At 41.6% G+C, this 20,971-nt stretch overlaps 1 protein-coding gene across 2 annotated transcripts; it reads left to right on the top strand.

The window, feature by feature from the left end:
* Positions 1-1,882: 1,882 nt before the first annotated feature.
* GAPDHS (glyceraldehyde-3-phosphate dehydrogenase, spermatogenic) lies at positions 1,883-20,062 on the top strand. 2 transcript variants are annotated; one of them, XM_087728056.1, is made up of 12 exons: positions 2,011-2,029; positions 4,821-4,908; positions 7,615-7,806; positions 8,601-8,697; positions 9,722-9,828; positions 11,291-11,381; positions 11,740-11,858; positions 13,243-13,324; positions 14,548-14,699; positions 15,824-15,986; positions 17,818-17,915; positions 19,673-20,062. In XM_087728056.1, the coding sequence occupies exons 3-12, from the start codon at positions 7,778-7,780 to the stop codon at positions 19,746-19,748; spliced, it is 1,014 nt and encodes a 337-aa protein (XP_087584182.1). In that variant the 5' UTR covers positions 2,011-2,029; positions 4,821-4,908; positions 7,615-7,777; the 3' UTR covers positions 19,749-20,062. The 2 variants fall into 2 exon arrangements, with proteins under 2 accessions (XP_087584181.1, XP_087584182.1); XM_087728055.1 differs by lacking the exon at positions 4,821-4,908 and having other exon boundaries at positions 1,883-2,029.
* Positions 20,063-20,971: the final 909 nt, after the last annotated feature.

The following is a 20,971-nucleotide window of genomic DNA, read 5'->3' as shown; positions in this document are numbered from 1 at the left end:
TTATAAATAAACAGGCAGCTGTGATCTCATCGTGGTATATGTAATACCTTAGATTCTTAGAATACTTGGTTAAGAATTTGAATTAAGTTTTTGTAAATCTTATTGTAAATTATTCATATAATAATATTAACATGAACAACTAACCCTGGTTAATGCTGTCTCACCACGAGCTACCTCACCGCTAGCACTGATTGCAATGGAACTCTACAGAGACCTCAAGAGATCAACTCCAATGAATCCCCCATCATTTATTAACCACCTATTGACTCCCAGCCATTTTTCAATCCGGTAGATAGTTCCATTAATCCTTGAGAGTCCATATTGACCACTTTGATGAACCCTAGGCCAAATCTTCCATGTTGGGTAGGTGTGCTCTGAGAATGATATTTTTTCAAGGACATAGAGGAGAGTGACTGTTTCATCAGCATCCTTCTTCCTCTTGTTGCTCCCATTTCTTAAATTATTAATAGCTCAATTGTGCTGGCTCATCTCAATATTAGAACCGAAGCCGGCTTGCACTTGTGGTTCCCTCGCGCCATGTGGCAGAAAAATGAGAGGCAGAAAAAGCAACTTTAGTCAGAGGACAAAACCAGTCTGGAAGAGTTCTTGCTATGTTCATCTTGCTGAAACATTTACTCTGTCTTCACTCTGAATCTGTTTTTCCCCCCTTCTAGCTTTTTCCTGTCTCTGTTCAAAATCAAACTCACCATCTATATTAAATGTGTAATCTTGTGAACCTCAGCATCCAACTGATAAACTCTATGAAAACAAAAGCTATAAAATTCAAGTTTGAAGAAGTTCATGTTACTGCAAAAATGAGAGGAAAAAAAGGGAGGGGGGAGAGGAAACGAGATATTGTATGCAGTAGATGGTGTTTATTAAGTAATGACCTTAAGTCCATATTAGCTGAATGGTTTTTAATAGGCTCATATAGGGACACAATGTGCAAGCTTCCAAATTCTCAGTAATTCTCAGAAGTTGTGGCTTTCTCACAAGATGTGGCTCCTGAGTTTATGGACTGAAGACAAATTCCTTGTGTGTCCAATCACACTTGGCCAATAAAGAATATTCCTGTTCCCTGATGCTTTATTCTCACGCTTTAATCCTTTGAGGCAGAATTTCTGAGAACATAAAAACTTGCACCCTAATAGGAATCTGGATTTTTTTCTCCCCCCCCCCCCCCGAATTAAAAACATTAATATCTGGTTGTTACTTGCAAATAAGCAGTGCACTAAACTGTTATTTATGAGAGCTTGAAAATTTCTAGGAACTGCTGGGCGGGGGGGGGGGGGAAGACACATTGCAAGTTATTTATTTTGATGTTTATTTGAAAATTGCTTGTCTCTCTTATACCGTTGTTGACCAGCATTGGAGAAATAGCAACTGATCTAGTTGCTCCAAATTAAATATTCCAAACTTATTTCTTGCACCGTCCCCCCCCCCTCCATCACCAGATGCCTTTTTTCTCTTGCTGCTCAGCTTCCCGCACAGGTGTGCTGTCACATGAAACACTTGATTTTTCTCCATGCTGATTCTGATCACCCCAGCTAACATGGTTGGGAATAGACTATGGCAATTGCAGGTTCCCGGTTATTGCAGGTTTTGGTTATGAAGTGGCAGGAGCCACTTCATAACCAAAAAGATTCTAACAACCCACAATGGCAAAAGGACACCACAAGGCCCAGCATTCTCCTTCCGCCGCGGCAGGTAACCACGGCCGCACTGCGCACGCGCAAATGGGAGGCCAAAGCAGCCGTTAGGATGCTCCGGGTACCACCATCTATCTGACTGAGCGGCACAACGCACGCGCATTACGGCTCCTTGAGAGCCCCCCCCCGCCCCGCCCCCGGGCTCGGAGACAGACGGAGGCGTGTCTTCTGAGGGATGAGGAGGGGAGGATAGGCTTTGGCTGGTGGGAGAGGGGGCGGAGCCTTAGGCGTTGCCTAGCAGCTATATAAGCCACCTCTTGGCCGTTACTCTCCGTGTTCGACGCTATCGAGGCTCTCGTTTCGGTTGGGAAGGCGGACAGGTGAGCGGGAGGGAAGGGGAGGTGGAGAACCAGGGCGGCCGTCAAGGAGGCAGGGGTCTCCTTCAGCGGATTCCCCCCTTCCCCGTGCTGGTCTAGGAGGTGTTGGGGGCACCTCCCATCATCCTGAGCATAGGGGCCATGGTTCAAGCTAATGGGGGATGATGGGCAGAGGAGTAATTGAAGGGACCCCCCTCCAAGCAAAATGAGGCCGGGGAGGGGGGGAAGTTATATAAAAATAAGCCTGAATTGTGCAGACGAAGAGAAGGTGGTGGTGGAGTGATTTTAAACAAAGATGCTAAAGGGGGGAAAAAAGGGAAATGAAAAGCCTAGGAACAGCCCCTAAAAAAGGGGAGCAGAAATAAATGGAAGGGGGTCCCCAATAGGCTGGTTTGTGGGAGATGGAGGAAGGTCCCTTAAAAAACTAATTAACCTTGGAAAGGCCTGCAAGGTTATCTGGAGGGGGGGGGCATGGTAGCATTGGTGGGCTGAAGGAGGGATGGGGGCAGAGGTGGTCTTACCTGGTGAGAAAAGGCGATGGGTTTTGTGGGACATTTTGAGGAGTGATGTAGCTTCTTGGCACACAATCAATATTTTGCCCTTAAAAATGACTACGAGGGGGAGGGATAAGAGTTGGTTTTTGCTCAAGCTTTTGGAGTGGAGGCTTTTGGGTGGTTCGAAGTCCCCTTGATAATGTCTGGAGGGGATTTCTAGATTTGTCATGGGGAAAATAATGGCTTAGATGGGATTGCTAGCTGCTGCAAAGGAGGGGACCGCAGGGCTGGTTGCTGTAGAACCGCAGTTGCTCAGAAAGCAGACAGGAAAAGGCCCTTGTCCTTGAGAAGAGAGGATGCCTGCAATAGTCTTGGGGATTATGAGCAGCTGGCGAAGCTTACAGCCTTTGTGAGATGCAGCAGGAAGGATTATCCCCTGTTCTTGCTAGAGAAGAGATCCCGGAGTATAGGAAGATGGGTATGCAGAGTCATCAGCTTGTGCTCCCTGGCCTGTGCAATGGCTCCCTCTAAAAATGCAACTGCGTCAGAAACGCCAGGGGAATTGATAATCCTGATTAGATTTAAAAGGCGGATAGATGAGGAGCTTCAGTCCTTGACCTTCACTCAAGAAAGGGAGTACTTTCCATAGGTTGCAGAAATCAAATGCAAAATTAATGCCTGTCTATATACTGTATGATTTTTTTCCCCTTCTAGCTCCTTTAAACCTAGCTATTGGATTCCCTCGCTCTATTCCCTGCTCCTGTTTGAGAGGAAAGGGTTATTTTTCCCTCTTCTCCAAATCATACATATAAAAAAATTAGGTCCAAATATACCCTGATATATCCACACTTAAGTGGAAAAAGGTATTGTGTGACTATATGCATGAGATCTTCAGGCGTAGTTCATTTAACACCTGCACATTTTTTTGAAATGGAGAAAGTAAAAAAAGACCACGCTAGTTTGCTTGCTTCTAAATCCAGCTCTGATTGCACAGATCTGCCTTGTTGATGTCACTTTCTCACCGGCATAAAAAAAACTCGACAGGCTTAGGATAACCTTCCTCCATTTGTCAGCAGGATCCTAGGTAGCAGTACTGCATGTTTATAGTAAGAGTGTGTTATATTGTGAATAAAACCACCCCTCCCATTGCAAATTAGATGATGTAGCACAAGTGTGTTTCTTCCTATGACGCATATTTTTGTGCTCAAATATTTTGCCTATATTTGTTTAAAAGCCTTTAAAGCCAGTGATGGTTCTAAATTTAAGCATACAGAACACTGTGCTGAAATGTTTTTTATTTTATTTTAATTGCCACTAGTTGACTAAGCCAGAGTGGCCTGATTTTTGCACAGTTGCTAAGTCATGGTGGGCAGCCCACATTAAGCTTGATTGGATAGGAAAGTGCAGCTGGTGTCTGGCTAGCTTGTCTGCATTGGAGATTGCAGCAACAGCTAGGTGACTTTGGGGGAGAGATGGTCCTTGGATGAAATGCCTGACCTTTCTCTGATGGGGAGATTTAAGTCTTCAATGCTGTGGTGAATGGATCCTTTTGTCTAGGCCCCCAGAGGGAAGCATGCAAGCTGGGCTTCTTGTCTCCGCTATGGAAATCAGAAGCCAGCAATGGAGGGCTGGAGACAGATACTGGGTTGAGATAGGAGAGCCAATTTTCTAATTGAAAATTTAGAGTGCATTTGCTGTCAGCAGGATCAATGCGTCGGTACTAAGAAATTTCCACTTACATTTCTGTGGCTACAGTTGTGTGACATTACAAACACGACACCTACCCTACATTGTATAGAATTGGAATTCAGACAAACTGAGGGGAGGCCATTCTGTGCCAGTGACTTCTTCAAGGTCATAGTTGTTGCAACCATGATATTAAAAAAAAACCAGACTGCTTGTACATGACGAGGCTGGTCCTGGACTGGTACCTCCTTAATATGTTTTTGGGTAAGCTTGGCACTCTGTTCCTGGCCACAGAGTAGCACTGCAGCAACTGAGAGCCTGCAATGAGAATGAGAATGCATTCTTTTTTTTATGATTGGTGAAAGTTTCCATTGCATATATGAAAGATTGGAGCATCAAACATGGTATAATCAATTTTTACGTTGGTATGGAAGAAATATTTCCTGGGCTAATCTTTTGTGGCTAGCATTAAATCCCAAGCCATTGCCAAATATGCTTATACTAATAGATGCTGAATATGCCAGCTTATAGACACATTAAATAAAATAAATAGATGAACAGATCCTAGAATTACAAGAAGATAGCTCATATTCTCAAATTTTTGATTTCTATAGCAACAGTTTTCATAGCTGAACTGCAAGCTGTTGCTACTGCTATACTTCAGAAGAAAGGTTTCTTTCTTTATTTGGCTTTGCATTTAAGGTATGTATTCCAGCTTCCTTTTTGATAGTGCAGTGTTACACATAAATAATTACCTACTAAACAAAAAGATTGTCATGAATCTGTAAAGTGTTTTAGTAAACCGGCTAAAATGTGTTTTTGGAATACTGCAGAGTTGAATTGGCAGGGATGAAATGAAGATGGCTTCTGTTCTGTCTTGTAGTTGCCAAGAAGTGTTGTGCGGGATGCGCTGTCAGAACATGGTTTCAAATAAACACAAAGTCCCAGAGAATGTGTTTATTGGAACAAAATGTGTGTCTCATCGGATTACCTGGCTTAGTTTGATTTAATACAAGGGTCCCCAAACTCTTCAGCTCATTAATCCCTTTATGAAGTTTCAGATTATTCATCGACCACGAAACACATGAAAGTAATAAATAGTACTTTAATAACAACACACAACACAATGAATAATAGATAATAGTGACTTTATAAAATAAGCAATATTTAAAATGTAAGGTTTAACATACCTTTTCTTACTAGAACTGTTGATATCATTAATGGGAAGCCTGCATCAAAAAAGGGCATTGATATTTGTTGGATAATAGTGAATTTTAATCACAATCTTTAAGGAGCAATCTTTTGACACACACACACACCCGGCATTTATTTATCTTATTTTAAATAAGCTGTTTATTGACCTCTTGGATAGGCTCACTAATTGTTGGGGTTGATATTGACCACTTTGAGGGAGCCCTGATGTAACAGATCTGTGCTGGGAGTGAAAAAGTGCACTTTGGTTGGGATATCCCACCCCCAAACTTCAAGTTCAAGACCCCAAAAAACCTTCGAAGATACACATTTAGGATAGTTAATTGAAACCAAGTATTTTGCCCTATCCCAAGTTGTTTGAAGACATTACATTTGTCAGTCTGTGAATTGAAACATAAAAAGAAAATGAAAACCATTTTGAAAAGGATTCGTGAATGGAGATGGAGTGAAATGTGTTCTGATAATAGTTAAAGAATGCTCAGCTGAGAATATTAACTTTTTTTGAAATCCTGTTTCAGTGTCTCTAGGTAGAGAAGCAGTAGATAGGTCAGCCAGTATATGAAATCAGCGCAATAGTTCACCGAAAATGGATCAGTGTAGCACATCAGTTAGTGTCAAAGTGTTCAGGTAAGAAAATCACCTTGAAAGACTTTAAAGGTTAATTGTTATCTCCTCCATGAAGTTTATGGAATCGATATAATCAATGGTAAGATCTTCTGATTTACACCCTGAAACAGGGATGAGGAGCTTGTGATCTTTCATACATACATTGTTGAACTACTTTTCTCAGCCGCTTCAGCCGACCTGAGAAGTGGTGGGGATGATGGGAATTGTAGCCCAGCAGTGCTGTAGCGTGGCGGTGGGGGGCATATGTTATCCAATGCTTCATTAAAGGATAGCGGTATGCCTATCAATATAGAATATTGTACTGGGAAAGAAATGACTTTCATGTATACTCACAAACTAAGATCAATGGAGGGATAGATGTTAGCAAAAATAACATTTCCAAAATGTCCCTTTAGAAGCCTGCCCAGCCAGATGGAAATTAATTAACATCTACTTGTTGTAGATTTTCCTTGCATCAAACAACTTTTTGGTTGTCCTCTCAAAAATAATGATCTTGAATATTCTTTACATAAAGCAGGAATACCAGTATATCTGAGCATTCATTTTTGCTTGTTTGTTTTCAATTTCACAAATAATAGATCCGTTAGCTTTGAAAGAATTTGTAGAAACAGTTGGGGATCTTACGGTGATTGGAGTAGATATGTACATAAGATCTGCCATTCTTTCTCTCTCGGAATCTAAAGTAGCACCTTTGTCAAATTTTGACAAAAAGAATTGTAATCATTTTTAATATGAATTTAATAATAGGTAAACTATACTCATTGCAATCGTTGATCAGAACCCATGATTTACAAGCCATAATGGATGAGGTTTATATTTTGCATTAAGCCAAATGCAAACAAATAATAGAATGGCTTAGACTAGTGACGAGAGAAACCAGTCTACATGTGAATTGGCCATAACCACACTGGTTCAAGAGAAAAATAATTTCAGAGCCACAATAGAATCATTCTGATTGATCCCATGGAAGGTAAACATGCTAACTTTGAATTCTCAGAAAGTTTTTGTCAAGCCAAGTTACAAAAAAAAAAAAAAAAAAAAAAAAAAAGAGAGAAGAAGGAATGGAATCCCAAAATTAGGCTATATATGTAAGTTTTGAATTTGTAGTTAGAAGATGGAAATGTAAGCTGAATGCATCTGGCTAATTGTAGAATTCACTACATAATGTACAGAAGGATGACATAACTAGAATATTGATTTCAAGAATGTCCTTGAGAAAAATACATGCAAATTCTTGCTCCAGTGGAGATGTGGTAAAGATATTTACTGAGATGACCTTTCGGTGAAGTTAATAGGGTCTTAAATTATTGAGTTAGTAAAACTATTCATGCAACTGCAGTAGTTTTTTTAATAATTGAGATTCAGCTTGGAATAATAATTTTAGGGTGTGATGTTTATTGATTTTAATATATAGATGTAAATTACAGACACACACACACACACACACACACACACACACACACACACACACACACACACACAATAAGGCTATGCTTGAAGGTTACAAATGTCAACCAAGATAAATTTGCAATTATGTTTGCCCTTTTTGTGATGTTCATGTTCCTCCAGGCTTGAGATCAGTGACGGGTCTCCTCCAAAGATCTCTCCGGAGCCAGTGCCAGGTAGCCCTGAGTCAGAGGCAACACCCCAGCCACCCACCCCAGAGCCAGAGCCAGAGCCAGAAGCTCCTCCACCTCCACCCCCTCCACCGCCTCCACCACCTAAAAAACGCATGGCGGAGTTTGCTGTTGGAATCAATGGGTAAGCTTTTTTTCTTCCTTGCCCGGTTGATACTTTTGTATTCGAAGATGAGGTTGGGAGATTCTGGGAGTTAAAGTCCATACATTAGGAAACAGTATTCTTAGTTTCTTGAAAATGCCCTCCTAATGATAGAAAATGAAATGGATTATCTGTCTGTCTGTCTGTCTGTCTATCTCAACAATCATGTTCAAACACAGCCTTTGTGATTGAATAAAACTTGCTGGTTTGATTCCCTAGTGATTCTGCAGTCAGAATTTTTGAGTTGCACCATGTGATGGTTTACGTTAAGTTGGAAAGTTGCAGTGAAACCTAGGTGGAAGTGCAACATGAAACCGAGAGGCAAACCCCTGACTTCCAAGCCTCCTGGGAATCTTCCTGCTGTCTTATCTATCCGAAGGCCATAGCAATTTGCAGAGGCCACTTTAAAAACAGATATGGGCAGAGGTCATGCCCATGGGACCTGAGCTTACCTCCCTCACGCTGGCTTGAGAATTCTGGGAGATGTCTTAAAATTAAAAATTCCTTATGTGTCCAATCACACTTGACCAATAAAGAACTATTCTATTCTCTCTACTTTCTATTTTCTCTTCTCTTCTCTTCTCTTCTCTTCTATTCTATTCTATTCTATTCTATTCTATTCTATTCTATTCTCTATTCTCCCCTCTCCTCTCCTCAAGGTTGAGAAACATTGCACTAAAGGAAGTCTCTTTTTAAGTAATCCCTTCTGTTCACCTTAATTGTACCAAAGGGGTTTGGAAATGTGCTTTAATGGATGGGCTTCTTTGCTCCTGCAGATTTGGACGTATTGGGCGCTTGGTCCTTCGGGCCTGCGTGGAGAAGGGGGTCAAAGTCGTGGCTGTCAATGACCCTTACATTGATGTGAACTACATGGTAATGGCTTTCTTTTGAGACTACAAGAAACCTCTTGTGGAAATTAGTTTAGTTTCCTTCCAGGGCAGTTTAGTTTCCTTCCGGATATGAAAAGTGTCAGAGTTCATTGAAACCCTGGTAAGAAGGTCCTTCCTACATGTGCCCCATCTCTTGCTGTGAAATATGCTGGGATGGAGAGGTCCAGCAACAGAGTGTATTTATTTATCAGCACAAATAAAAACACAAATATATATATATATATATATATACACATACACACACACACATACATATATATGTATGTATATATATATTTATCTTATATATATATTATATATATATAGAGAGAGATAGATAGATAGATAGATAGATAGATAGATAGATAGATAGATAGAGATATAGATATATAGAGATAGAGATAGATAGATATAGAGATAGATAGATAGATAGATAGATAGATAGAGAGAGAGAGAGAGTGAGTTGTAGCCCTGCAATCTCGGAGGCTGCAAATGGACATAAATACAGACTGTTTGCCAAGCACCCAAATTGCAATCACGTGACCGCAGTGGTGGTGGGCGGATGTTGGAACTTTGAATCGAGGTTGTAATGGCCATTTATTAAGCAAGTATAAGAATCGGGTGCCCCACCGTGTGAAAACCCAGCATCCTTGTGCAGCTGTCAGATGCCTAGACAAATGGAGATTGGCGGTCTCTTTTTAGAGCTCTATCAAGCTAGAGGGGTGAGTGGTGCGGTGGCCTAGAGGTGGAGCTCTCTCCTCACAATTGGGAGACCGTGAGCTCGATTCTAGGTAGAGGCAGATATTTCTCTGGGCACAATGAGAATAGATCTGCTGAAAAAAAACCAAACTCTGCATTGGCGACAGGAAAGGCATCTGGCCAGCAAACACTCAGCTTCATTCAGTTGCCCAGACTCCACCCTGCAAGGGATTGTGGGGTCATTAAAAGAAGGCGATGATTAAAGCTAGAGAGGTGGCACAAGTTTAGTTCTCCTGGCATGATGTGGCTTTAGTTTTTTTCCTCCACAGGTCTACATGTTCAAATATGACTCTACTCACGGGCGCTTCAAGGGAGAGGTCAAGGCAGAGGAAGGAAAGCTGGTAGTGAACGGTTCAAAAATCGCAGTATTCCAGAAGTAAGTGGGAATAAGACGGAGCATAATGCATTCATTCCATTTCATTGTTTTACCCACTTAAAATATCTTAGTATTTTAATATTCTCAGTATGCCCAGGGAGCTTTGGTAGTTGGGCAGCTTAGAAAGACACTTATGGGAATATAACTATCTTTGTGTGCGTGTGTTTGTGTGTGCCCGCCCCCCAATCATTGTTGTCTCCTGGCGAAAGTCTGGATTACTTCTGCAGTTTCCCTGGCAACATTTTTCGGAAGTAGTTTGCCGTTCCCTACTTCCTTGGGCTGAGAAAAAAAGACTAGCCCAAGCTCACCCAAATGGCTTTGTGTCTAAGGTGGAATTTGAACTCACAATCTTGTGGTTTCCAACCCGCGGCCTTAACTCCTGCAACAAACTGGTTGTCTTATCTACCCTTACGAGATGGCAGTTTGAAGAAGTTGAGACTTTTACATTTGAGGCTGTTTAAACACTCACCTGTATAAGAGTGCACAACACTATTTCATGGGTTTGCATTAGTGTGGCCCCTGTGTGTGTAAGAAAAATGAAATGAAAACCAGAATTAGGCTCTTTAGCAAATTTATATAGTTGCCCCTCTGTCGAATGTGTCTTTGGAGATGGAGTTCTTATAATGCTTTGGTTTTCTGATGCCTTCCCAGAGCATCATAATTGCAGATTTAAACAGGGTGACTAGTGATATTAGAAGAAAACCAATGCTTTGGGCTCTTTGGGGAAGGGTAATCTTATCAATTCTGTCAGAGTTTGTTGCAGAAAAATCCAATCCAGAAAGCACACACAGATAACTGATTCAGCTGGATTCATTAACTTCTTAATTAACATTAACAGATAAATAAATGTATAATACCAATAGTAGATTCTTTCAACATGGTGGAAGTTACAAGCAGAACACAAGCAGGAGAGAACAGTTTCATCTCAGAGTCCAGAGCAGGCAGAGTAGTGTCAGTTTCTATTCTCAGCACAGACTCAGATCTGTTTAGGCTCCCATTGGCTGACTTAGTTGCTATACCTATTCATTGGCTGACCTTGTTACCATGTCTCCCAGTCATGAATAGTCTAACAAATTCTCTTCCATTTTGTACCATCTTCTTTCTCTCACAGTATGGATTAGGAGCTATAATGAAGCCGATTCGCTTTTCTGGATGCCGCATGTGTAAACTTAGCCAACTGCCATTTATTGCATAACTCATTGCTTTTCACAGCATGTAAATCTAATTGAGGTGCTCCTGCGGAAGGGTAAACCTTCAGTTAGGAGTTGCATACTTAAACAAGAAAAGAGCATGTGAATGTCAGGGATGCGTATGTTTCTAAAGGTCAGGGAGGAGAGGAGATTCCATTACATGTTCATCCAATTACTTGTCTGAAGCCTAGAGGCCCTGAAAGTCACCTCCTGCTTGAGTAGAAGTCCCAGTGGGCAGGTCTGAATAAAGATTGTCCTCTTGTATTTCATAGCATGAAACCAACTGAGATTCCTTGGGCAGATGCAGGTGCCTTGTATGTAGTAGAATCTACCGGCGTCTTCCTCAATGTTGAAAAAGCTTCGGTAAGTATCTTGAGGAAGGTTCCCTTCTCCGAGATAAGAACCAGTGTAATTCCCTTTCGTGCTATTTGTTGGGTTTCAGCAGATTTCACTTAGATGTTTGGTTTTTATAACGTGCCAGCACAGATTTCTGCTGCACTGGGATAAATCTTATAGTTCAGAGGTCCCCAAACTTGGCAACTTTAAGATTTGTGGATTTCAACTCCCAGAATTCTGGGAGTTGAAGTCCACAAGCCTTAAAGTTGCCCCGTTTGAAGACCTCTGTTCTAATGACTCCTTATTGAAGCTGTTTGTTCTACTGCCTGTGGGCTGCCAGAATTTGATCTTTTATAACAGAAATCTGCCATTTTTTTTTTCACAGGCTCATCTCCATGGAGGAGCCAAGCGAGTAGTGGTGACTGCCCCATCGCCTGATGCTCCCATGTTTGTTATGGGAGTCAACCATGAGAAGTACGATCCATCTACCATGACCATTGTGAGGTAAGGTCGAACTTGGCCAACTGGGGGAACGCGGCACGACAAAACCACGCTCGACTAAAGTGCGCCCGATTAAACCGCGTCGCTGACGTCATCAACAGGGCGACAACAGCGAGTGTGGAGAAAGAAGGGCGCTTTAAATAGCGCTTTGAAAGCAAGCCGATTCAAGTTAAGGTTAGGGTTAGGTTTAGGGTTAGGTTAAGGGTTAGGGTTAGGTTAAGGGTTAGGGTTAGGTTTAGGGTTAGGTTTAGGGTTAGGTTAAGGGTTAGGTTAAGGGTTAGGTTTAGGGTTAGGTTTAGTGTTTGGGTTAGGGTTAGGGTTAGGTTAAGGGTTAGGATTAGGTTTAGCGTTAGGTTTAGCATTAGGTTTAGGGTTAGGTTTAGGGTTAGGTTTAGGATTAGGTTTAGGGGGGTTAGGTTTAGGTTTAGGGGTTAATTTTAGGTTTAGCGTTTACAGCGTGCTTTTTTCTCCGCGCTGTTGTCGCGCTGTGATGACATCAGCTACGCGGTTTCGTCGAGCGCCCTTTAGTCGAACGCGGTTTTGTGGTGGAACCCTGGGGGAAAGCTTATGGGTTGACAGGCAGTGACCAATCTATACAAAATCAGTGCAATCCCTTCCTCCCTATAGGCAATTAAAATAATCCAGTACAAAGAAGAAAATGAAAGCACAACATAGCAATTTCACAAAAACAGACCCATATCTATTGAGCCTCTCCTAATATCCTGTCCTTGAAGCCTTTGTGTGGGGGGGAGCCAGGTTCTGGCAACCTTCTGGAAGGCCAAGAGGATTGTGGCCCTCTGAATCGTAGGAGGGAGGCTGTGCAATAAGGCAGGCACTGGCAGGTACTGAAGGCAAGTCTTAGCAGCTTTATTCACACCATTTAAGAAACTTAATTGAGTAAGATTGCTTTGCAATTTCATTCTGTTGGGTTATTTCATGGGCCAACCTATTGAGCAAACTCTTAATTGCGAGGAAAGATTGGGTGTGCTTTCTCAGCTAATATTCGAAGCTCATGGCACCCTTTAGAACAGTGTTTCTCAACCTTGGTGACTTTAATTCCTGTGGACTTCAACTCCCAGAATCCCCCAGCCAGCTGGCTGGGGAATTCTGGGAGTTGAAGTCCACAGGAATTAAAAGTCACTAAGGTTGAGAAACACTGCTTTAGAACTTTCCCCAAAGCCCTGTTAAACAATGCTGAATCATTGGCATGAATCATTGGAGAGATGATAGTTGTGTGTTCATCTTTGTTGGATTTGGGGATGGAGCGAAAAACTTAAGAGAACCGAAGAATATAGATCTGTGTTGAGACGTAACTTCATTATGCGAGTTGGTGGGGTGCCGAACAACATCAAAAAATTCAGGTTCATGTGTAACTCTTGCTTTCCAGCAATGCTTCCTGCACCACCAACTGCCTGGCACCTTTGGCCAAGGTCATCCATGAGCATTTTGGCATTGTGGAGGGCCTGATGGTGAGAACTATGTCATTCTTTCCAATGGGCTTATTCCTTTCTTGATTTATGGCATTTTTATACTGCCAAATTCCTAACATGAGCGCCAGTTTGATGTCACAGTTAAGGCACCAGGTTAGAAGCTTGGAGATGATGTGTCCTTAGACACAAAGCCAACTGAAGTGCTCTTGGGCCAGTTGTTCTCTTTCATTCCTAGGAAGAAGGCAAGGGCACACCACGTCCAAAATCTTGCCAAGAAAGCTTCGGGGATTTGCCTGTTGTCAGGAGTCGATATTGACTTGAAGGAACACACACAACAAAGAAAAAGAAAAGAAAATTTCATTGTATTTATTTTGTACAATGACAATAAAGACTATACTATAGAAAAGAAAAGAAAGAAAACCAAAGACAGCTAAGCACGCGGACACACACACACACACACACAGTCTACAAAGATGTAAAAACAATTTGATCTCAAAAAGAAAAAAAAAGGGTTAAAATGATTTTTTTCATTCCACGAAGAACACACTTTCTCCTTCCGATGAGGTCCAGATACTGCCTTTCCTTATAGCTATGGAGGTTTGGGAATAATGGATAATGGAGCTCCTCGGGAGATGGCTGGGTGTGTTTCGATTAATCCCACACAATAACTTTCAGTTTGCCAAGTTATAGAATTATAGCTGTCTTTCAGTCCTTAAATACCAGGCTTCCTAATCAAGTTACTGGGGGGGGAGGGCGGGTAAAATTCTGAGTATGGATGGCTACCAGTCATATTTTACTGTATTTGCTTATAGCAAAATCATTTGTAAATCACTTCTTCCAGTTTGAATTGATTTTTTTTTTAAAATTACTATAACTTTCCATAAGTTTTGGCATGAGGACCCGGACTGTGGGGGCAAGTTGCTGACTCAATTTGCTAAAAATTTGTAAACCGCTTAGAGAGGGCTGAAAGCCCTATGAAGCGGTATATAAGCCTAATAAATAAATAAATAAATAAATAAATAAATAAATAAATAAATAAATAAATAATATACTTCTGTCTTCAGCATTTGTGCATCAGTGCAGAAAAAAACAAAAGATTGCAAATGATAGCAAATACCCCCTTAAGTATTATGTATTAGTTCCATTTGTACATACAAAAACGGCCCCTTTAGGAAACCCAAGTGACTTGTTCAGATCAAATCTATTGTTGAAAAATGCTTTGCATCGTCTGTTCCTTACCAACTGACATTTCTGGTCTGCAGACCACTGTCCATGCTTACACTGCCACTCAAAAAACTGTGGATGGACCTTCTGCCAAGGCCTGGCGTGATGGGAGGGGTGCTCACCAGAACATCATTCCAGCTTCTACCGGTGCTGCCAAAGCTGTGGGCAAGGTCATTCCTGAACTTAATGGGTATGCAGAACAAATTTAACTTCTGAAAAGAGGGGGTGGGGGTGGCATTGTGCATTTGGGCCAATCCTAAAGATGCGACCATAAGAGATTAGCAAGGCTGTATTTCTAATTATTGATCATAAGAATGAGGGAAAACCATAGAACTGCCAGGATTTCATTCTGAGAATATTTCTCGGACACCCGGATGTTTTATATTATTTATTCTGTAACCTTTGATCATTAGCCATGCTTACTTGATGAAAGAATGAAAGAGCTAGTCTAAAACCCATCCTTACTTATTTTGAGTGAGTTAGATAGACTGCTGGCCCAGTGGGGTCAATCTACCCCAATGTGGTAGGTTGTTGATGTCATTAAGGAAATAATAAAGACATTAGCAAAATCAGAGAAAACAAAATAGCAGAGATTCTGCCAAATGATATTTATTGCAGTTGGCAATACTTAAAGGGTTGTGGCCTGCTGGCTGCTGGCCTCACCCGGAGCTGAATTGGAGGAGGAGGAGGCGTGGGAGTTAGGGTCAGCATCAAGGCAACCTGAGAGCTCCGAGGGGGAAGAAGGAATGGAGCTAGAAGGAGAGAGACAGCGGTGGAGCCTGGGCTGTCCATCAGATGAAGAGTCAACAGACCCCAGGTCTGGAGGTGGCTGATGAGGAAGAGGAGGAACAGCTGGGTCCAGTGCCTGACGCCTGGATGTGCCGAAGGCAGAGGAGAGGAGAACAGTGGAAATCTGTGGGCTGATCCTTGGGATAGAAGAGCCACCGCTGCTAGCGAAGCCCCACCCTAGTTCTGGGGATAAAAGGCAGGGGGTGGAGATGAATAAATGTGGCAGAGTATTCACCCCACTGCTGGACAGACTTGTTAGCCTACATTGAGAGAGAAACTTTTTGCTGGTGATGCTGGCACTCCTAATAAAGGAATCATTGATTTAAATAGAGAGTTTGTCGTGTTTAGGGAGCTGGGTCAGAACAACTTAGTTGGAGTCTTAGTCTTAGATGCCAGACTGTCAGATCTCACCCTCATTCCTTGAAAGACAGAGGGGTTGGTTGTAAGACACTTCAAATCTACACTGCCATGGGAACTGTTTCTTTCTCCTTTTAACGACCAAATCTCTTCTCCACCCCACACCAGGAAGCTGACTGGCATGGCATTTCGTGTGCCAGTGTGTGATGTGTCTGTTGTTGACCTGACCTGCCGCCTTTCTAGATCAGCTACCTATGCTCAGATTAAAGATGCTATCAAGAAGGCAGCTAAAGGGCCAATGAAAGGGATCCTGGGATACACAGAAGATGAGGTAAACACACTGTTTATGTTTCCGTTGGCGAGCTGCAGGATTATTTTAAGGTGCTCCGATGAGCTATCTTAAGCTTCAGCAGATTTAATGCAAGGCAACCTGTAGAGTAGACCGGCATAATGTGCTCTAACAGCTGATTGTTGTTTGCTTTTTGTAATAATGCCGACAAGTGGAAGCCCCTGATAAGGATCAGGCTAGGGAAAGCCACTGGTGGATTTCTTGCTGGTGGGAAAAACATCACCAATTGTTAACGTGAGTTGGGGTGAAGGAAGGAAAAGGGTGAGTTTTGATGGACAAGACGGTGGGTTTAACTGATCTGAGGAGTGGAGGGGGGTGGTGTTTCTGCTTTCTGTGCATTACCAGGAAGCTTCTGTCCACCCAGTGGATCAACTCTTGCCCAACCATCAGATTATCCATGGATTATCCTCTCTCTCCCTCCCTCGCTCTTCTTTCAGTCACCTGACTTACTCTTGTTCTTTTCACTCCTCCTTCTCCCGGTCACTCCATCTTACAGTCTTGTTTGCCGTCTCGCTCTTGTACTGTCTCTACAGAGGTGTTGTGTGTGTATATGTTTTGTGCTGAGAGGTGTGGGTGGATGGATTTCCATTCTTTAACCTGTGCTGCTTTGCTGGCAGTCAGAACATTTATTTATTCAGGTAGAGAAAGAGCTGGCATCAGATGCCCCGTGCTTTGTCATGCTGCTCAAGCCTTAATGCCCTCGGACACTTTTCAAAGGAACAGACTGTATCTGCAGCTGCTGAAAATAGCCAGGGAGGCCAGTGGGCAGGGAGACCGGTGCCTTTTGTGCAACTACTATAGTCCCAGTAAAGGAGAACATCTGTAGCTCTAGGAACTACCAAGGAGGAAACCACACCCCCACCAAAGTTGGCAGGGCAAATGACTATATATAAACAGGCAGGAAGTCTCATGCTCTCTGACAATGATGGTGGATTATGAAATATCTGCAACCAAACAGCCAAGCTCAGAGAGCAAGAATAGCAAACCACTGAAATGCCACAGATTGTGCCTATAGAAAGCTGAGTGGGGAGAAAATGGGAAACATCGTTTTAACCTTGAATCAGACAAATATAGTTAAGCAGCCTCAGCTATAGGCTGGAGATGAGATGATGTTATGTCATGAGGCCATGTCAATAATGGGAAATGAGATAGATTAACAGATTAACAGAGTTGGAAGGGACCTTGTAGGTCATCTAGTCCAACCTCCTGGCCAAGTAGGAGACCCTACACCATTTCTGACAGACGGCAGTCTAGTCTCTTCTTGAAGGCTTCCAGTGATGAAGCTCCCACAACTTCTGAAGGCAATTTCTGTTCCACGGGTTGATTGCTCTCACGGTCAGAAAATTTCTCCTTTTTTCCAAGTTAAATCTCTCCTTGTTCAGTTTCTATCCATTATTCCTTCTCTGGCCTTCAGGTGCTTTGGAAAATAGCTTGACCCTCTCCTCTCTGTGGCAGCGCCTTAAATATTGGAACACGGCCATCATGTAGCTATGAGGAAGAGGGGAATGTGTGGATAAACCTAAGGGCCAACTGCAGGTTGTAACAGTTAAAAACACATGCAATGCCAGACACCATTTTTGATAAAGGGTATATCTGTGGACTCTGTCCAAAATAGTGAACCCTTTAGCCAGGCTGCTTAATCATTCGGGAAAACATTTGAATTTGAAGCACTCCATTTCAAGTGGCAGTGCCCTTCTTCCTCTTGGAAGGGTTTGACTCACAAAATTCAAGCTTTGAGCCCAGGATGTTGGTTATTACAAGCGTCTCCTTCCATCTTCTTTGTATGCTGTAATTTTCTCTTCTTTGTTTGCAGGTGGTTTCGACTGATTTCATTGGTGATGAACGTTCCTCTATTTTTGATGCCGGAGCAGGCATCTCCCTCAATGATAACTTTGTGAAGCTCATCTCCTGGTAAGCTGAGCCCTTTGTTTCGACTCTCAGTTGAGCTTTCTAGATTTTTTTTTTAATTCCCTTACATACCATTTTAAGTATACATTCACATAATTGTTATTCTTCTTTACATTTATCATTTTTATACATTTATTATTTCATTTAATAGGTTATAATATACAGTTTGGGTTGCTTTGTTTACCATCCCTTCCTCCTGTTGTAACACCACCTTATTTTCCCTTTCTTTTCTCCCTCCCTCCCTTCTCTACTTCCTTCCTTCCTCCTCTCCTTACCCTTCCTTCTTCCCTTACCTTTCTTCTAATCCTACTCTTCCCCTTCCTACCCTCTCCTTCTCTTCCTCTCCCTTCCATCCTACTCTACTTACCTCTTTCTTCTTTCCCCCATCTTCCTTTCATTCTCTCCTCCTCTCTCTCTTTTCTATTATTGTAGGTGTCTCTTTCAGGTCTCTGTTTATTTTTCCTTGGGATGGTATTTCCACAAGCCCAAATATAATTTAATATAATTTCTCATTCCCTTACCTTCGCAAATTATCCTAACTATATTCCCCCCCTTGTATCTCGCTCTTGTATAGTATATACTTATATATTTAATATTTTCTTTTCTGATTTCCCTTTCCTCCCCCCCACCTTTCCATTTAACAGTGCATCGTCTGGGTTCTATATTTTCTCCTTACTTTCTTTTCTAGTTTCCTTTCTCTAGCCAATCATAAAATCTTCCCCATGTCTTGAAGTACTCCAATTCCTCTTTATCCTTTATTTTCATTATCAACCTATTCATCTCTGCACAATCTAATATCTTTTTTACTATCTCTTTATCTATTGTTAGCTGGTTTAGTTTCTAATTTGGGGCAAATATGATTCTTGCTGCTTTCATTATATGTATAATCAAGACTTTCAGTTGAGCTTTCCAAAATATTGTAGCTCATAAGGAAAATGGTCAGGGGATTATCACACGATCTTTTGCCAAGAGGAGAAATGCCCAACAAAATTTTCTTGAGTTGCTTTCCTTCACCAGTAAGGATATAGTTAGATGGCTTCAGTCTGTCAAAACACCAGGCCATCCCTTTTAGAGTTAATTTCATTAGCTAATGCTAGAATTCAAATAATGGAGACATATTGAACTGTAACATGGAAAATACACCTGGCATTTAAATGGATGATTTTCTCATAAGAAAATGAGAATGAAAATGAAATTCAGTGTAGAGAAAAGTAAAGTCTTACACTTAGGCAAGAAAAACCAAAAGTACGCATATAGAGTCGGTGAAAACAGGCTTAATAGCAGTAACTGTGAGAGGGATCTTGGAATCTTAGTGGTCAACCAATTAAATATGAGCCAACAATGTATGGCGACAGCCAAAAAAGCCAATGCACTCTCATTTAAAACTGGGATGTTTTCTCAATCCATAAAGTATACATCGAGCTTCACTTAGCATTAACCAGATTTGATGACAATTCCAGGCATTGAATGGAAAATGATTTTTAAAAATTAGTGTCTTATTACAAAGGGTCACTAAACAAGGTAGTTGCTAAACAGGGAGTGCCTGTACAACTACCACTGGCCTGCAACACATTATAATTATAGATTATAGTTAGGGCATTTTTTTCCTTAACTCAGTGTTCCAGAATCTGGAAAACCAAAGTATGGAATAACTTCAGAGAAGGGCATTGTATATCAAGAGTTGCTCCAGCCTTTAACTTTTATATAATGTCATTTGTGAATATACAGATTTGCTCATGTTTTTTTTCTCCCCCTGGCAGGTATGATAATGAATATGGGTACAGTTGTCGTGTAGTAGATCTCCTGAAGCACATGTACAGCAAGGAGGAGATTTGAACCCTGAATCCGAATTACATTCCAGGCTGTTCGATTAGAGGGCCTCGCCACTTTTAGTCAATAGGTTCTTTGCTTCAACCACAGAATCCCAAACACTGCACTTTGTGTAAAGCTTTGTGTGTACGTGTGTGTGCGTGTATCCGTGAGCGTGAATCCTTCTTTCCACAGCAGCTTATTTAGTGAAGATAAATTGCACCAAAGTTCCTCCCTGGAGAAAGGAGTCTACTCTCTGGGGTTATGCATTGGTTTGTGTGGCTGTAGCGTCTTCAAAGATCTTGCAAGTGTTCAAATAAAAACCACTCGAGTTAAACTGACCTTGATTTGTATCCATGTGTGATCTTAATGTCTTAGGGATGTGGACTTGGTGCTCTTGATCATGCCAAACAAAGATGCTTTAGGAGGTTTCTGAGCACTGGAAGCTGCCGCTTCCCTGGGAACCTCTGCTTTGCTTTGATTGATATTCATGGATGTTTTTTTCTCATAAGAAAATGAGAATGAAATTCAATGTAGAGAAAAGTAAACTCTTACACTTAGGAAAGAAAAACTAAAAGTACACATGTAGACTGGGTGAAAACAGGCTTAATAGCAGTAACTCTGAGAGGGATCTTGGAATCTTAGTGGACAATCAATTAAATATGAACTAATATTACGGCGGCAGCCAAAAAAGCACATGCAATCCTAAATTGCATTAACAGAGGGATACAATCAAGATCAAGTACTAATACCATTCTATAAAGCCTTAGTATACTAGGTGTTGTCTTACTAATGTTTATTATACAAGTATAATAAACATTAGTAAGACAACACCTAGAATATTGCATTCAGTTTTGGTCACCACACTATAAAAAAGATGTTGAGACTCTAGAAAGAATACAGCGAAGAGCAACCAAGATGATTAGGGGACTGGAGGCTAAAACATACGATGAATGGTTGCAGGAACTGGGCATGGTTAGTCTAGTGAAGAGAACGACCGGGGGTGGGGGAGACATGATAGCAGTGTCCCAATATTTGAGGGGCTGCCACAGAGTGGAGAGGGTCAAACTGTTTTCCAAAGCAACTGAAGGCCAGACAACTAATAATGAAAATTGAACAAGGAGAGATTCAACTTGGAAATGAGACATTTTCTGACTAAGCAATCAACCAATGGGAAAGAAGTTGCCTTCAGAAGTTGTGAAAGCTTCATCACTGGAAGAGACTTTCAAGAAGAGACCGGACTGCCATCG

Source organism: Thamnophis sirtalis, unplaced genomic scaffold (genome assembly GCF_051295495.1).
Source record: "Thamnophis sirtalis isolate CommonGarterSnake01/CBP01778 unplaced genomic scaffold, rThaSir2_p1.2 scaffold_13, whole genome shotgun sequence".
Classification (NCBI taxonomy): Eukaryota; Metazoa; Chordata; class Lepidosauria; order Squamata; family Natricidae; genus Thamnophis; species Thamnophis sirtalis.
This window is presented reverse-complemented; position numbering and strand designations above follow the sequence as displayed.